This window comes from Akebia trifoliata, chromosome 8 (genome assembly GCF_017979445.1).
Source record: "Akebia trifoliata isolate Shusen 1 chromosome 8, ASM1797944v1, whole genome shotgun sequence".
Classification (NCBI taxonomy): domain Eukaryota; kingdom Viridiplantae; phylum Streptophyta; class Magnoliopsida; order Ranunculales; family Lardizabalaceae; genus Akebia; species Akebia trifoliata.
In genome coordinates this window covers 41297604-41316667 of record NC_141382.1, presented here as the reverse complement: position 1 = coordinate 41316667, position 19064 = coordinate 41297604, and the positions used below count along the sequence as shown (strand labels likewise).

The 19064-nt window shown below is 35.6% G+C and overlaps 1 protein-coding gene across 3 annotated transcripts; it reads left to right on the top strand.

Moving 5' to 3' along the window:
* The first annotated feature begins 1615 nt into the window (after positions 1-1615).
* Positions 1616-18387, top strand: LOC147396861 (copper-transporting ATPase HMA4-like). 3 transcript variants are annotated; one of them, XM_086452135.1, is made up of 9 exons: positions 1616-1844; positions 3129-3395; positions 4652-5394; positions 5967-6438; positions 6534-6701; positions 13758-14012; positions 14753-14875; positions 15083-15568; positions 17766-18387. In XM_086452135.1, the coding sequence occupies exons 2-9, from the start codon at positions 3144-3146 to the stop codon at positions 18195-18197; spliced, it is 2931 nt and encodes a 976-aa protein (XP_086308261.1). In that variant the 5' UTR covers positions 1616-1844; positions 3129-3143; the 3' UTR covers positions 18198-18387. The 3 variants fall into 3 exon arrangements, with proteins under 3 accessions (XP_086308261.1, XP_086308259.1, XP_086308260.1); XM_086452133.1 differs by lacking the exon at positions 1616-1844 and adding an exon at positions 1926-2080; XM_086452134.1 differs by lacking the exon at positions 1616-1844 and adding an exon at positions 1927-2080 and having other exon boundaries at positions 17775-18387.
* Positions 18388-19064: the final 677 nt, after the last annotated feature.

The window sequence follows — 19064 nt, the reverse complement described above, 5'->3', positions numbered from 1 at the left end:
TACCCTAATACTTCCAATCGAGTTGAAACCGTTCACATGAGAAAGCCTGTTCGGTAGGTACATATTGAATTTATTTGGTTATATTTTGTAGGTACCTATTGAATATGGTAAAATAAGTTCGGTCTGAACCTACTGAACAAAACTATCGAAAAATCTTCAATGGCTTCGATTCAAAATCATTGTTTTGAAATTTTAAAAGTGTTTTTTTATATAATTCTTGATGATTAAATGCAAAAAATTGAATTTTTTTCAAAGAAATAAGATAACTTGAAAAAAAGAACTTGAGATGAATAAGAAGAGGATGGTGTGTGCAATAAGCCAGAACAAAAGGGTAAAATGGTAATTGTCTTTTTTTTCTTTCAAAAGCCACTTAAGCGGGTGCAATGAGTTGTTTCAGTATGTGCAAATAGACCCAACCTTGGATAAAAAATGGGGGACATGGTCATAGTGACAAAAATCTTTGATTATTATTTTTATTTTCAAAATTGAGATTTAATCGCTAAATTCTCATTCACCGATTAAATCACATTTTTTTCTAAAAAATTGGTAATTTTTTTTGTGAAGAAAATGACAATTTTTATTATTAAAAACACGAATAATCGTGAATAAGAGTAAGGATCATAGCGTGGGTTTTTCAAGTTTGCGCCTTACGGTTTCAATTTTCACGCAATTTCTTTGGAGGAGTGATTTTCTAAACAATAAATTATTTTATTATTATAAAAACACTTTTCTTACTAACTTAATAGGATTTCAAATCCTACTAAGGGTTGTTGAGCTTAAATGGATTGCCATATTTGCAATCCAACACTACAAACCTCTAGATTTTGTGAAAAAAATTCACATAAAAAAATTTTAAAAATAATTTATTTTGGACTTGATCCAATGTTTTGAAAATGGACAGTTACCTAACTCCTAAACTTAAAATGAAAATTCAACTGTGAAAAAATGTTTTTTTTATTTGTTTTTCAAAGTCTATAAAATTGTGTCCTCTAATTTTTTTATTTGAATTTTATCCTCTCAAATTGTAGGGAGCTATGAATTACTTTTCAATGAATTATTTATCTATTTGTACAATTATTATAAATTCATAATTTTATTTAATATATGAAATATATATTTCTATATTTTCTAGCATGTGTAATTTTTTTGTTTCCTTATTTCTTTTTTCTATTGAATTATTATCGAATTGCAACTTTATCACTATGGCATGGACACTTGGTTGCCCTATTTTCATTCAAAGTAGGGGGCAATTTGAGAAAGAGTAATGTTGGGATGACATAAAGGTGACAAAAACTCGTGGTATCGTGCACATTATTATAGATGTTTTTTTACGAGATACGAGTATAAAACATCTACGATTATATGCGCGCCACCACATCATTTTTTTTTTCACCCTTATGTCTCTATTTTGGTAATTCCAGTATTTTCCTTTTAGAAAATGTGTGGGGGCAGATAGTGTTTTAAACTTAGAAGATTCTCGACCCATCTTAAAACTCACGTGCATGTACTCTACTCCCTAACATTCCCTACTCTCTTGACTTCCTAAAGCCGCGTAAGATTTTTAGTGGGACGTTAGAGATTCGAAAATTCAAAATTATATATATAGAGTCAAAGACTCGAGACAAACCCACCATTTGGTGCGAAAGACAAATTTCTGGTACTCTTTCGTCGCGAGCTTGCCGACCTTAATTACCTTACTTTTCAGAAACCCTAATTAGCTTACTCGACTTAAACCCTGGATCAATTCTTTGATCTCTTATAAACCCTACTTTTCTCCCATTTTGCAGATATTCAGAATCTCTTCACGTGCTCTGATCGCGACTTGACGACGAAAACGTTATAAGGTACGATTTTCTATAACAGAGATTTGCAGAATTCTTTTGTTTTTGTTGTTTTTTCTTTGATTTTATCCTCTAATATTGTTTTTTTTATTATCTATAAATGAATTCTTCTTGATGCTCATTTTCGTTTCAAATTGATTTCTTCGAGTGTTCTGTTCCGTGTTCATGAAAAAGAAAATTTCGATTGTTAGGGTTTGGTTTCGATGACGATTTATTCACGCCTATGTGAAATCTGGAAGGTAATTTGAAACTTTATCGGAATTTTGACACTGAAAAGGGTATTTATAAAAGTTATTTTACGCATGTAAGTAATGATTTAATGTCCAAACAAGCTTTTTGAGCTTTAAACCATAACTTTTTGTGATTTATATGAAGCATTGAGGAATTTTAAATTTTGGAAGTTAGTTGGTTAAAGAGTTTGATCTTTTGAAGTTTTGGTTTGTTTGGGTTATAGTTTTATCACTGGTAAAGGTCTTTAAAGTGTTATTTTTGTTAGTAAAAGTAATGATCTGAAGTCCAAACAAGCTCTTTGATGTACAATACTTTTTGTGATTTATAAATCGAGGAAGTTAGTTCATTTACATATTGATTGAAAAATTTCGTCTTTTTGAAGTTTATGGCCTATTTGATTATCATTGGTTGTAAAAATAAAGAAGACGTTATATATATTTGAGGGGAGTGATGACCCTCCTTCCCCCCATCCCTCTCCCCATAGGTGCAAAAAATATCACTTTTTAATTGGGTAAATTACCATTTCGTGAGCTAAATATGATTAAATTCCAATTCCGTCTCACTGATCATTTAAATTCCCAAAACATGAAGAGTGCGATCACAGGTATTTCAAAGTGACGATCTTGTTGTTATAAAGTAGCGAGATCGCTGAAATTTATTTGAAAAGTGACAATCTTGCTGGTTTATAAAGTGATGAACTTGCTAAAAAGTAGAGAACCTGTGAGATTGTCACTTTTCAAATAAATATCAGCGATCCCGCTACTTTATATCAGCGAGCTTGATACTTTATATTAGCGAGATCGTCACTTTGAAAAACTTGTGATTTCGTTCTTCATGTCTAGGGAATTTTAAAATGAACAATGAGCTGGAATGGGAATTTCAAAAGTTTATCACGTTTTGGGAAATTTCTCCTTTTCAATTTGCAGACACACCCTTGGGGTAGTCAAATTATTATCTCTGCAAGTTTAATGAATGGGCATGGAAAAAATTTTAAATTCAGAATTTCAACTTTTTAAATTTTTTGCTTCTTGATGTTTGGCATCATTGATTTTGAAGTTTCGAAACAAGGAAATGAATGGGAAAGATGACCTTAGGGTCCCTCTTCTGCAATGTTCGGACAATGTTGCAGTTACCATCTCTCAACCACCTCCAAATGGAGTTTGGAAAACCAGGACGGTTATGTTTAAAATTGGTGGCATCAAGTGTGCTTCTTGTGCAACGTCCATAGAATCAGTGTTGGGAAAACTTAATGGGATAGAGAGCGTCATGGTGTCGCCTCTTCAAGGCCAGGCAGTTATCAGATATAAATCGGAGTCCATTAATGTAAGTTAGCTTTAGTTACATCTGCACATCATTTTACGTTTCCTCTTTCATGGATAATTGATTTTTTTATTATTTTGCGTATGTTTGTTTTTCTTAGCAATCTATTGGAATTTTGATCTTCATAAACCATAAGCATTTTTTCTTCTTCTTCTTTTATAAGTGAGTGAAGTGGGGTTCTAATTCTGGGTTTGTGGTATTGCCACTCACAAACTTTACCCATTTACCAAGTTGGCACGCTTCACAGAGTTTTTCAACTTCAAAAACTATCATGGGCTTTTTTGAACATTATATCATTTTAATAGAATCTATCTTTTAAATAGTGGAGCTTCCATCCAAAATATGGAGAAGAGCTCAAACATTTAATACCAGTTACATCTTGAAGGACTTTGTTAACCAACCAACTACTCTAAAAGACCGATCTGTTGGAAAGGTGGAAAACTATGAATATAAGAGGGTCAACTAGCTTAATTGCACACCAGAGAGTGGAGAAAAATATACACTCAACAGGCTCCCTCACCCATAAGGGTGGAAAGAATCAAATCCATGACTTATACGAACTGAGTGCTATGGTACCATGTTAACCAACCAACTACTCCAAAAGACCGATCTGTTGGAGAGGGGGAGAACTATGAATAGAAGAGGGCCACGGGGCTCAACTGGGGTATGACACATCCAGGAGTGGAGGAAAATATACACTCAACAACTTAATGATTGAGCATTGTGCCCATAATGCTTATATGTGGAGATTGTGGTGGTCCTTAAGGTCCCGTTTATTGTTTTGTTAATCAATTAAAGTTTTTATTGCCACAAGATAAGCCTGTATTTAATGAGATCAGTAACTCAGGTGAGGATGGGTTTTGAACCCAGGTCCAATATACCCATAGCCTTTCACAACTAAGCTAGCTGGCACCTTCTAGATTGGTTTATTGTTCTTAAATCTGTATGAAGCAGATAAGACACCTAAACTACGCCTTATTGAATGACATCCAACACTTGCATAACTGCTGAAATTGTGGTCCTTTTTTCTTTTATGCTGGTTTGGATCACACTTTTGAGAGTATCTTTGAGCTTGGGTTTGCAGCCTAAGTATATGCACATGCCCATTGTTGTATGGACTTAGTAGCTTATTATTTCTCAAAAATAATGTAATTTTCCAAAGTTTGATAAAATTAGTTTTATTTATGGACATGTTATGGGCTTTATCTTACCTTTCTATTTAAGAAGACTGGAAACATTTACAGTGCGTTTTATTTCAGGCGAAAACAATCAAAGAAACCATAGAAGGTCTAGGTTTTAATGTTGATGAGTTCCCAGAACAAGACATAGTAGTATGCCGGCTCCGAATTAAAGGAATGTCATGCACCAATTGCTCTGAGTCTATAGAACGTGCCCTCTTAATGGTTGACGGTGTGAAGAAAGCAGTGGTGGGCCTAGCCATGGAAGAAGCGAAGATACACTTTGATCCAAACCTCACCGATTGTGACTGCCTCATCCAAGCCATTGAAGATGCTGGCTTTGGAGCTTATCTCATTAGCTCTGGGGATAACATTAACAAAGTGCATTTAAAACTTGAGGGAATTAGTTCTCAAGAAGATGTAAACATCATTCAGTCCTCCCTTGAGTTAGTTGAAGGTGTGAACCACATTGAGATGGACGTAAAAGGCAAGAAAGTAACTATTAGTTATGACCCAGATCTCACTGGTCCAAGGTCTCTCATACAATGTATCCAAGAAGCTAGCCACAGCCCCAACTTCTACCATGCGAGTTTGTATGTCCCCCCACAAAGAGAAAGTGACCAACTGCATGAGATTCGACTATATAGAAATCAGTTTCTTTGGAGTTGTCTATTTTCAATCCCAGTGTTTATTTTCTCGATGGTACTTCCCATGCTTCATCCTTATGGGAATTGGTTATTCTATAAACTTTATAATATGCTCACCATTGGGATGATTCTGAGATGGATCCTTTGCACACCAGTACAGTTCATCGTTGGCCGAAGGTATTAAATTGGGCCACTCGACCCTGATCTCATTATTATTATTATTATTCTTGTGCTGCCACTGTTTCAGGGTTCTCTTACATAGTGAAAGAAGATCAATGTGCAACATGGTTTTAAATCTTGGTTTGACACCTCGTCTCGTCCATGGACAAGACCGAGTTGTCTCGGATGAGATAAACCATTTAAATCGGTTTAGAATTATTTATTCATATATAATATATGAAAATAATGATAATTTTTTAAATAAAATAAGGTAGATTAGAAGATCTTTTATTATAAAATCATATTTTATTTAGATAATAATGTTTAAATTCTAAAAAAATAATATTATTTTCTTTAAAATATACAAAATCCCAGTTGACTCGGACGAGTTTTATTGACTCGGTTGATATTTTCAAAATAGCATCCGAGTCAACTCGTTTATCTCGCGAGATTCTGCGGATGTGAGACACCATGACTATCCGTCTCATTCATGGATGATATCGAGATGATGGGCGGAGATTTAAAACCATGACGTGTAGGCAAAATTTGTGACATTAACTGTGTGCCTTTATGTGTGGCTGTTGATTCAGGTTTTATGTAGGATCCTATCATGCATTGAAACGAGGATCTGCTAATATGGATGTCCTGGTTGCATTGGGAACCAATGCTGCTTATTTTTACTCTGTATACATAATTATAAAAGCATTAACTTCGGATTCATTTGAGGGGCAAGATTTCTTTGAGACCAGTTCCATGTTGATATCCTTTATTCTGTTGGGAAAATATTTGGAGGTCATGGCCAAGGGAAAGACATCAGATGCTTTAGCAAAGCTCGCAGATCTTGCTCCAGATACGGCTTTTCTATTATCTTTGGATGGAGATGGAAATGTGATATCAGAGAACGAGATAAGCACTCAACTGATACAAAGGAATGATGTAATCAAGATTTTCCCAGGGTCTAAGGTTCCTGTCGATGGAGTTGTTATATGGGGTCAGAGTCATGTGAATGAAAGCATGATCACCGGAGAGGCTAGGCCCGTCGCTAAAAGGCCAGGAGACAAGGTTCTATTCCCTTTCTTGTGATCTTACAATTTGATCTGCATTGTAGATTACGAATTCAACTCCTTTTTATTATTTTAATAATGTGTTATTATCAGGTCATTGGTGGAACCATGAATGAGAATGGATGTCTACAAGTTAAGGTCACTCATGTTGGTTCAGAGACTGCATTGTCCCAAATAGTTCAATTAGTGGAAGCTGCTCAGCTTGCTAAAGCACCTATTCAGAAACTAGCAGACCAAATTTCCAAGTTCTTTGTTCCGATAGTAAGTTCATTTCTCTGTCACGTTGTAGTATACTTTTGTTAGTGCATTTTGATCTTAGTGAAAGGCATAGTTTTATAGATTTATAGCATATTTTAGTTTTTTATTTTTATTTTATCTTGAAGGACATTGGAGGGTGGTTATTTGAATAAAAAAACAAGATAAATCTTTACTATTATAATGAGAGAAGGCGGAGTAGAAGTGGTTCGACGCCAAACTTTGAATGGGCATTGTTAGAAGATTAAGGTTAAGGAGTGAAGGAGAAAAATAGAGAGAAGAGAATGAGCCGGTCACCCTTACTAGGGTTTGGCCTCTCTTTTTTATATTAAAAACATGTGGTTGGTCGTGTGGGCTTAAATATTAGGCCTACACAATATTAAATAAGAACTCCATAACAACTCCTTATCAAGCTGAAGCATACAAATCAGACATGCCCAACTTGGTACAAAAAATAATAAAGGAACTCTAAGACAATGAGTTTGTGACTTGATACAAGGAGTAGATCTCTTCTTAGCCATCACCATATCATGAATAAAGTGGTAATCAATCTCAATGCGCTTGGCTTTCTCGTGGAATACTAGATTACTAGCTATAAAGCTAGCAGCCTGGTTATCGCAATACGTAGGCATAAGAGTAGGAACTTCAATCCCCATCTCCTTTAGAAGACTTTGAACTCAAAGCATCTCACATGCAGTATGTGCCATCGCCCTATATTCTGCTTCAGCATTAGAACGAGCCTCTGTTGTCAAAAACTGGGCCTATGTTCTGCTTTGCCTGCCTAGACCATCCAAGTTCCTAGGCCTTACTTAAAGTGGGTTTAAAAAACCGGGGTTAAAATGATAATTTTATGAAATAATTTTGTATAAATTGTGTTTTAAATGATATTTACGCAATTTTAAATCTAAACGGTATCTCAAATGTTTAGCTAATTTGTGAGGCGTTACATATTAAAAAATCTAGTAGGTGGCATGTGCATAAATTGCAAACTTTACGTTTTATGAATGATTAAAATTTCTTCAAAAAATCATTTTTTTTTTTTAAATTTAAATAGATAATCTTATATTTCCATCTTTTATCATTTAATATAATTGTAAAGGTCTTTGTTGTAATTTAAAGTATTAACTAAATCTATTTTAAAGATAACATAATAAAATGTATTTCTATTATTTTAAAAAAGTAAAAACTAACAAATGTGGTCATAGGTTCATGGGATCGTAATTTTATTCATGTTGACAAAGCTGACCTGGATAATAATACCTTAGATATAAAATTGGGGGCATTTTTTGTCTTCCAAATTTTGGTGACAACAAACACTTATTAAGCCTCATCTTATTATAATAATAAAGATGAAGGGCATCAAATTACTTCAATATTTGCAATTATATTGTTTTCATTTTTCTTACATATTATTTGTGTTGACGTACAAGTTTGCTTTGTAATTGGTAACTTATTATTATCTTGGTAATGACATGTACATTATTGTTTGCTCTTATTGGCATGGCCTTTACTACATATAAAAATTGAAACATTAAATTTTTTGTCGCTTAAGCCACCTGCCTGGGCTCCACTTAGGCCCTGAGGGGTCCATCCCGCTTAGGCCCCGCTCAATGCTTTTAACAACCTTGGAACAAGCTATAACTTGTTGATTTTTATTGCACCAAGTCACCAAATTACTTCTCACGAAGGTACAATATCCAGTACCCTAAACACAACATCCCAATGACTTTGTTGCAAAGCATGCATAAATTGGCTAACTACTCCCACAATAAAGGTAATATTTGGGTGAGTGATAGTCAAGTAGATTAGTTTACCAACTAACCTACGGTAACACCCTGTATTAAGATAAATCTCCTCCTGTTCAATATCAAGCTTAGTAGTGGGATCTATAGGAGTATCAACTGGTTTAAAACCAAAGTACTAGTCTCAGATAACAAATTTAAAACATACTTCCTCTGAGACAAACTAATACCTTCTTTGGAGCGAGCTACTTCAATACCCAAGAAGTAGTGAAGAAGACTCCAGTCTTTAGTATGAAACTATTTGGCTAGATGAGTCTCTAAATTTGAGATACCACTAGGATCACTTCCAGTGATGATAATATCATCAACATAAACTAGTAACACAGTAATTCCACCAGAAGAATGTTTCACAAACATTGAATGATCAGAAGTAGACCTAATGAATCCAAAAGCGAGAACAACTGAGCTAAATTTATCAAACCAAGCTCTAGCCGACTGTTTCAACCCATAAATTGCCTCCGTAGGTGACACACTAGTCCAGTCTTACCAGAGACAACATATCCAGGTGGCTGCTCCATATATACCTCCTCCAGCAAGTCTCCATGTAGAAAGACATTTTTAATATCCAACTGATACAGGGGCCAAACATAACACACTGCAACAGAAATAAGAACTCTAAAAAAGTTTAGGTGAACCACTGGAGAAAAAGTCTCATTATAATCTATCCCATAAGTCTGTGTGTAACCCTTGGCTACAAGGCGAGCCTTCAACCTCTCAACATATCCATCAGGAAGATTCTTGACTCTATACACCCATCTATACCCTACAACCTACTTTCCAGGTGGAAGTGGAGATAGGTCCCAAGTATGATTATGACAAAGGGCTATAATATCCTCATCCATAGCTAGGTTCCACCTAGAGGAGGATAATGCCTTAGTATAGGAAGTAGGAATAGAAATAGTAGACAAAAAAAGTGCAAACTGACAAAATTAAGGTGGCATTTGATGAAAAGACACAAAATCAGCAAATGGGTGCTTAGTGCAAGTTCTAGTACCTTTCCTTAAAACAATATGAAGATCACTAGAGGTAGAAGTAGATGCTAGTAGATGTGGAGGAACCTCAAGTGAAGTTGATGAAAGACCTAGGGCTAGCAGAAAAGGTGAAGGTGCTCGAAAATGAGTGTTAATAAACTTGAAGAGACATAGTGGGGTCACCTGTAGGAAGAATTGGAAGCACGGGAGAATAGGAAATTATAAGAGACAACTGCTCCTGACGAGAAGACACAATATCCAAGTCAAATGAGGCACCGACAGAAGAAAAATAAGGTGTAGACTCAAAGAATGTCACATCAGCACTTACATAGGAGCGTTGAATGACAAGATAATAACACCTATACCCTTTTTATATACGAGAGTAATCCAGAAAGACACATTTGATGAATCTTGGGAAAAGTTTATCCAACCCAAGCTCAAATGAGTGAACAAAGCAAACACAACCAAAGACTCTAGGTGAAACAACATAAGGATGGACTTGAGGATAAACCAAAGAGAAATGTGATTGACCATTTAAAATTGATGATGGCATGCGATTAATAAAATGACAAGCTGTGAGGATAGCATCACCCCAATGAGGCTTAGGTATATGCATCTGAAACATAATGGTACAAGCAACATCAAGTAAATGGCGATGTTTTTGCTCATCAACACCATTCTGTTGAGAAGTATTAATACAACTGGTCTAATGAATAATGCCATTATTTGAACAAAAAGGCTAGATAGAAAATTGCATGTATTTTAAAGTATTATCAAAACAGATAATTTTCACAAGTTTGCCAAATTTGATTGAAATTCTTTATAAAAATAAGCAAAACACAAGGTAGTTTAGTGCAATCTTTCAACAAGAAGAGTCATGTCATATGAGAATAATCATCCACAAACACTACAAAGTAATGAAAATCAAATAAATTTTTTATTTTTGACAGACCCCAAATATCCGTATGAATTAGTTCAAAAAGACTAGATTGACGACTCTCAGTCCAATTAGGAAAAGAATTACAGTGATACTTGCCCAATTGGCAAGCCTCACATTCTAAAATTGACACTAAACTCAACTTGGGAGTAACATGACGTAAATTAGACAAAGACACATGACCCAACCAATAGTGCCATTGACGGGGTGAAACTGAAACACTCAAGGCAGAAGCAGGCACATCATGCATTAAATAATGTAATCCATCTTTCTCACGTCTTAAACTAACTATCTTCCTCGTCTTGAGATCTTGAAAGACATAATAAGAAGGGAAGAAGGTTACATAGCACTACAATGATTTTGTAAGCTGACTAACAGAAAGTAGATTAGAAGAAAAATCATGGACCAAAAGAGTAGAAGATAAGGAAAGAGATGAGTTTGGAAAAACATCACTTTTCATAACTACATTACAAGTGGGCCCATCGGTTAGTACAATGTGAGAATAAAGATAATGAAAATTAGAAAAGAGATGAGATATACCAGACATGTAGGCACTAGCTCTTGAATCGATAACCCAAGATGAGGGAGATTTAGTAGCCATAAATGGGTGGAGTAGGTCTTGTGGTCAAGGTAGTCAATTTTTGAAGAATCTCTCTCAACTGTATGGTAAGATCGAAAAGTGCAGCTCTAGATGTAATTTGAAAGGTGTAATCAATGAAGCTTTGAGGAGGTTCCTCTTGAGCCTAATTAACTCGAGTAGGTTTACCTCATTTATCCTAACAAAATCGCTAGTGTGGCCAGTGTAGCCACAATAAGTATACTTCAAATCACCATCATGACCACCTCCATGACCACTACGGCCTTTTCTACCACGGCCTTCTCTACCACGACCACTACGACTTCCTCTACCAACACTATCAGAAACCCCCAAATTTGCCATCCAAGGAGAAGTAAATTGAAAACCCGCCCAAACATAAAAAAAATAGAGTATCCTGTGGGATATTCTATGATATGTGGCTAGAGTCGAGAGGCCAACGAAGCAATGACTGGAATAAAATTGCAAAACCCAAAAACACCTGAAAAAAAACCTGAGATTGGGGTAAAATTTCAAACTATTGATCGAGAAGCCGAAGAAGTCGATTTTTTGTGAAAAAACACTGTTCACACAGAAAGCACTATTCACAGAGTATTGTTCATACAAAAAACAATGTTTATGAGCACTATTCACACAGAAACACTATTTGCGACTGCTATGCACGCGTCACTATTCATAATTTTTTTGTTTTTTGAAATTGAGTTTTGTGGTTTCAAAATTGTCCACCAATTCCTCAATCATTCATAAACACCTTAAACAAACACAAACAAAGCCTTAGGGTTTGGAAGTACCGGATCGAAGAGGGAAAATAAAAGGATTAAGAAAAGGGAAAAAAAGAGGAGAAATCAAGCAGATCTAATGGTAGAAGTGCTCTGATACTATGTTAGAAGATTGGGGTTAAGGAGAGAAGGAGGAAAATAAAGAAGAGAATGAGTCGGCCACCCCCAATAGGGTTTGACCTCTCTTTTTTATATTAAAAACATGTGGTTGGTTATGCGGGTTTAAGTATTGAGCCCGCACGACATTAAATAAGAACTCTAACATAAATGCCCCCACTTTTGTATTTAAATTTGATATAATCAGGGTTATTTTGGTAAAAATTCAAGAAAACTACTAACTTGGTATAATTAGTTAATCACGTTGTTTAGTTTAAAAAAAAACCCCTTTAATGAATATTTGAAATTATAAATAAGCCATTTTAATACATGTGTATTTGCACATGCAACCTTCTAGTAAGAGGTAAAATAAAAAGAGTGTAGTGGGTGGCGTTGAAGAAACTGGCAGTTAATAGAGCATCTCCAACAGGCCCCTTCTAAAAAAACATCTTCAAATTTGAAGTGGAAGTCCCTCTAAACTGTGTTGAACTCCAATCAGCTCTTCTTTTAAGTCACTATTCACCCTTAAAACACTATCCATTCTTTTACATTGAAAAAATACTATTATATTATTATTATTTTTTGATATATGGGTATCCAAACTTTCCCTCCAAAACTTCTTTCACCCACTTACCCTCCAAAATGAGTTCTCACATTCATTTCCCCTCCCATTGGTGGAGATGGGTTGATTTAAAAGATTTTTTTTTTTCAAAAGGAGAAAATGTATTTAAAATTTGGTGGGTTAATTTAAAAATTCCACCTTTGTCAAAAAGGCATAAAAAAGAATTAAAAATAAGTTGGAGGTTTTTTTTGAAAATTTCAAAGGACAAAAATGTTAATTGAAGAAAGTTGAATGAAAAGAAAAGGAAAAAAATGGAATCAGAGAAAGTGAATGGTAGATAGAGAAGGGCCTTTACAAATTCTCCCCCCTTTACATTTGATGTCAAGGATAGAGATATAGACTGGGCCTTTAAAATTTGAAGACTGGTTGGAGTGGGATTTTGTGAAAGCCCCTCTAAACTTGAACATATAAACACCGGTCGGAGATGCTAGTAGGGCTGAACTTTGTTCTTTGTCAAATTTGTACTTAATATTCTTCTTACTAGTTATTTTATTTGAATAGGTCATAAGATTTATATGCCACTTTTCTTGTTTGGTCTGTTTATTGGATAATACAAGTGTCCAACATACGGCGGAGATTGGAAGATATTCCCTATGGACTCCCTTACGAAACCTTTACTTAGGGGTTTTTTTAGGCAACTTGATCTGTCCATTTTGCACATACTTAACATCGTTTTCTTTGTATAGATGAAAAGTACATTCCTTATAACATATGTTGTGGGAATTAATGATAGAAATAGGATTACGTCAAATATGCTGCCTTACTTCACTGTTTCAGTGATATCTGTAATAACATTTATTAACTTTTTGTTAAGTTTTGTAGTAACATTCATGATACTTAAATGAATGGAAACAGATTAGAATAAGAAATTGAAAATTTAACTCCTAATCTATATATTTAACACAACTCTCTTAGTCACATGCACGGTATTAACTACAATTATGTGATCTTCCTATTACAAAATTGTTGTTAATGAGCACTTTTGGTAAAGAAGCCTCTTGTTCAAATTGTTGTTCAAGTACACTAGAAGACCTGTATAGACAGTATAGAAAATCTATTAAGTTGAAGGCTAATTATGTTCTTGAAGATAGTTATGTAATTTTTCCATCAATTAGTGAATTATATCAGTATTGCCTTGCACTGCATATTATATTCTTTCATTGTTAGTTGCTTACCCCAATTCCCATTTATGTAAACTCTGCTTGTTATAACTATTGTCTGTTCAGTAAATCCATCATTTTTTTACTGCTGTGTTTACAGGTTGTCTTGGCAGCGTTCATTACATGGTTGGGTTGGTTCATTCCCGGAGAAATTGGCATTTACCCTAAATATTGGATTCCAAAATCCATGGATGGGTTTGAGCTGGCACTGCAGTTTGGTATTTCAGTACTGGTAGTTGCTTGTCCATGTGCTCTGGGACTAGCAACCCCGACAGCCGTCATGGTTGCAACAGGGAAAGGTGCTTCCCAAGGTGTTCTCATCAAGGGTGGAAATGCACTTGAAAATGCACATAAGGCAAGAAACAACACCTTACATTTTTTTATAACAATCAAAGCATATATAACAAGAACACAGAAAGATTACGATTAGTTTCCGGATTGGGATTTGGGCACACTCCTTCACACATCCTAACACGCAATGTAGTATCACTCTTTATTTTAATGTTGTTCTATAAAAGGACTTTGAAGAGGAATGGTGTAATCCATCCCCTATACACTAATTCGTTTAGTTGCTAAACAAAATCTCGGTTTGATATTTGAAATCTACTTTTATTAAGTAATGGTGTATAAAAATGTTGTCTTCTATTTTTCATTTATAAAAAAGCTTCTGATTTAAATATAGCTAAATATCATGTTATAATACTTCTGTAAGCTGTAGGTGCCAGCTAGTTTGTTTGGCAGTCTTTGGGTGATGATACCATAGACCTGGGTTTGATTCTCACCAGCATCAAGTTACTTATCTCATTAAAAACAGTCTTACCTGTGGGCAACACCAAAAATTTAAATCGATAAAAAAAAAGAAAAATTCTTGTTTACGCACATGTTGGCGTTTCAGGCTTCTCAAAGTTGTGTCAGAAACCTTGTACAGTTTTACCCATGTCAGATACAGACATGCATGTCCTTGCCCTCATTACGCAGAACAAAATTGAATAATAAATTTGGTTATATCTTCATTTGGGATAGGTTTTTAGTTTCAAATTGATGATGAAATCTGGAACTTGTATGATTAATTAATCGTTGTTCCTGAATCTGCAGGTGAAAATTGTTGTGTTTGATAAGACGGGAACACTTACGTTAGGGAAACCTCTGGTAGTTAGCACGATGCTTTTCTCTGATGTGCCTCTCCAAGAGTTCTGTGACATGGCTGCTGCTGCAGAGGTAGGCATCTTTATTTAGCTCTATTCTATTGCCACACCAACTTTTGCTAACGTTTCCCCTATTATTTTGTATATCACCCAAGAATTAGCACCCATCTTCGGGTACTGTTAGCAAAAGTTGGTGTGGTAATAGAAGCTCTCTTTATTTAACACCTAATATTTTCTTGCTGTACCAAAAAGAGTGTATTACCAAAAACTTTGTTGGCAGGCAAACAGTGAACACCCTATAGCCAAGGCTGTGGTCAAACATGCAAAGAAGCTACGCCAGCAATACGGATCCAATTCTGAAAGCATAACTGAAGTAAAGGACTTTGAGACTCACCCGGGATCTGGCGTGGGTGGTAATATTGGTGGCAGAGTGGTGTTGGTTGGGAACAAGAGGCTTATGCAGGCTTGCAATATCACAATAAGCCCCAAGGTTGAGGACTACATGTTAGAGAGTGAAAAGCTTGCTCGCACTTGCGTGATGGTTGCTGTTGATGGTATTGTTTCCGGAGCATTTGCTGTGACAGATCCTGTAAAGCCAGAAGCAGAGCATGTAATTTCATTCCTTCGGTCAATGAACATCTCATCCATCATGGTGACTGGTGACAACTGGGCTACAGCTACCGCCATTGCTAGGGAAGTTGGAATTGTCAAGGTTTTTGCTGAGACAGACCCACTGGGAAAAGCTGATAAAATCAAAGAGTTGCAGGTATGAATTGCCAACATTTTTTTGTTGAATGTGTTGAGTAATTTAATTATGTTTCTATGTGAATTTCGTCTGAGTGATGGTTCACAAACCACATGTTTATTTAGCAACTTAGCCTGCGATTAGGTCTGCCCTGGAATATTGCACGCAGACTGCTTTTCACATTATACAGAAACAGTCCGTCATTGACATGGTTTGAACTTTGAAGACTCAACAGTGCCAACTAGATGTTTGTCTGTACCGAGTCTTCCTTTCACTATTGGATATTATAGAAATGAAGTTGTTTTGGTAAATACTCACTAATCATGTGTATACAAGTTGGCTCTGTAGAGGATACATTTACTCAGTAGTCTGTACTAAGGTTTAAGGTATAGTTTTGTTTATCGATAATGTCAAAAGTTGATGTGTTGTATGATACATTTTGACATGATAGAGAAATTAACAATATGCTTCTATTGACATCAATGGATTAAACTGTGTTTGATGAACAAATATCTTAACGACGTGACGCATAAAACAATCAAATTCTATCTACAAAGAATCATACTTTTGTTCACTGATGCTCTAAGATATACTAAGATACATTATACTAAATTCCGTTCAATGCTTAAATTAGCTAAAATCATTATTTTTGAATCAATACCACCTTTCACGACATAGTTCTTTAGGAAGCTTGTCAAAGTGTCTCATTATGTACGGTAAATACGTTTGAAACAGAAGTGACTCAAACAGAGTAATGCGAAATTACGAACTGTGATCTGAAACTGGAAATAGATATTTTAGGAAGATTGTCAAAATGAGTAGAGCAAATAATCATTGAAAACAGCAACGAATTGAGAAGAAACTGACCTGAAAAGACCATTGAGACTGGAGGGAAAAGAGCGATTTCCAATGCATTAGATGACTCATCTAATCCTTGATTTTTTTTTTATAGGTATAAGGTTAGTGGTTAGCCAATGAAATTGGGGGTTTGACATGGACCAAATCTTCTTGTACGATTCGCTCTTGGTTCGTGATACACAGCGAACCAAACAAATTACTTATGTTAGAGCTGTGCTAAACTTACAAAAAACAAAATACTCAATTGACGTGGATGGTCAGCGTAACCATTTTTTTCTCGAGATGCTCAAGTAAAAAAGAACTATGGTACTGTGCACAATACACGTCAACTGAGTGGGTTTGAATATCTTTCTTTAACTTTGTTAATTTTTGACATCCCTCCACGGATTGATAATATTAGAGATATCCCCCTAAATGCTCAAATTGAAAGCATACCTCTTTGACCTTTGTCTTTATTGATAGACTAATAGAAAATGTCCACAAATTTTCACCTTCAACTGATTTTTTCTTCCCAAAATACAGCGTTAATTACTCTACTAGTCACTTCAACCTCCGAATACCTTCGTCTCTGTCTACCCCTACGAACCGGGTTCATTCTTGACTGGCGAACCACCAATCGTGAACCCGAATTCGAACTGTGCGAACCCACGAATCAGGTAACATAGCTTCAAACCATGGAACCGAGGTTTCAAACCTTGCTTGTGATCCAACAACTGAAATATGGTCCCTAGGCTCTTACTGAAATGGTTTTGATTACTGGCACTGGGGCAGAGTTAGTCCGGTGTGGGGATTTTTATCTTATCAGGAGGAGGGAGGGGTCAAGTGGGTGAAAATCCATTAATTTTTTAGAGCTGCTATTGGCACCCCAACTTTTACCTATTACACCCCTATAAAAATAAAGAAAATAAGAGAATGATTGAGAATAAGTAGAAGTCTGGGTGCCAATAGAAGCTCTCTCGTTTTCTTGCTAGATTACTCTTTTTTTTTTTCTTTTGGGTTTAAGATTTTATATGAGTCTAATCATAATTGCAAAGAACTTCTGAACTTGTTTGAACGAGTGTTTTAATGTTTTGTAATGTTGAGATAATAATTTGAACCAACCAAACCTTTGTAATGTTTGAAGAGTGTTTTGATCTTTAATTGGGGGGTGATAAATCATTTAAGAAATTGGGGTGTGATAAGTAAAAGTTGGGGTGCCAATAGCTGCTCTCTAATATATATATATATATATATATATTTTACCAATTACATAGAAAATGAAAATGAGTTTAGTTTGGCGATGATATGGTTCTGTCTGGGGTGACCTTGTATTCATGGATACTTCGTGACTCTGCTAAGTGCTAACGATATGTCCTCATAGCTCATGCAGAAGAACGGAGAGGCCGTGGCAATGGTGGGTGATGGAATCAACGATTCACCTGCACTCGTGGCAGCTGATGTTGGCATGGCAATTGGTGCTGGCACCGATGTCGCAATTGAAGCTGCTGATATAGTTCTCATCAAAAGCAACTTGGAAGACGTGATAACAGCTATCGATCTCTCTAGAAAAACTCTCTCACGAATCCGACTCAATTACGTATGGGCTCTTGGTTACAATGTGCTTGGCATGCCTATTGCTGCTGGAATCTTATTCCCTTTCACTGGAATCCGGTTACCACCTTGGCTTGCTGGTGCTTGTATGGCGGCATCATCGCTAAGTGTTGTATGTTCCTCTCTCCTTTTGCAGTCTTACAAGAAACCTTTTTATGCTCAAGATGCTCGAGGAACTGTTGACTACTCTAATTCAGTGTGATTTGAGTCTTATTCTTTGGAAAATAGTCTCACTTGTATAATAAGCAGTGGTGATCCACATACAGTGATTCTTGAAATTCTGCCATTTATTGCAATGTTGTATGAGCGCATTCTTCCATACAATTGCTCTCCTTGCAATTGTTGTACTTCATTACGACATTTAGTGGCAATTTTTGAATCTTTTGAGAAAATGTTATTGGGTTATTTGATGGGATTCCCAATTGGAATCTTTGTGATGTACAAATCAAACAGATGGGAGAGAAGGTGAAAAGAGGTTTGAGACATACAAATCAAAAGTGGGTCGAAGTGCGTCAGGTTGTTCTGGTATTGAGGGGCCCTACTCTTGTTGGGTTGGAGCCGAACGATCTGATATGTGTATGAGTGGTCATAACATGTTGGGAGATGAGGAAGGATGGGTTTGCTAAGCACGCTACTCTTGTTAGCTTGTTGAGACTTTGAACCTGCGAGTTGTTGTCTTCATTACCTCTCATCCTCTAATGTCTATTAGGTCTCATCTTATGAGGTCTGATTCAGGTTCTGATGAGGGCTTGGCCTGATAACCTAACAAATTAGTTGTGAATCAATTATTTCTGTCCGACAACAACCAAATCAGATTTGTTTTAAAAATCAAATTGGACCATGGTCTGACCAGGTATGACTGAAATTTTTTTAATTGATCAGATTCGTTTTGAACCTGTATTTTACAAGGAATATTTTCAAAATTGATGGTTCAAGCGTGCTAACTATCAATCCTCGTAAGCTGGTTTTTGAAATCTAAAAAATTATTATTACTACAAATCATCTTTATTATGATTTTTTTTTAAAAGTGAAAATCACAGCAGATTTGAAGAAAATATAAAGTTCAAGA

Bases quoted from the DNA above. Each gene is read 5' to 3' on its own strand.
- LOC147396861 (XM_086452133.1), top strand. From the start codon at position 2,045: ATGACGATTTATTCACGCCTATGTGAAATCTGGAAG. The intron at 14,013-14,752 runs GCAAGAAACAAC...CTGAATCTGCAG, and splicing joins CACTTGAAAATGCACATAAG to GTGAAAATTGTTGTGTTTGA. The intron at 14,876-15,082 runs GTAGGCATCTTT...CTTTGTTGGCAG, and splicing joins ACATGGCTGCTGCTGCAGAG to GCAAACAGTGAACACCCTAT.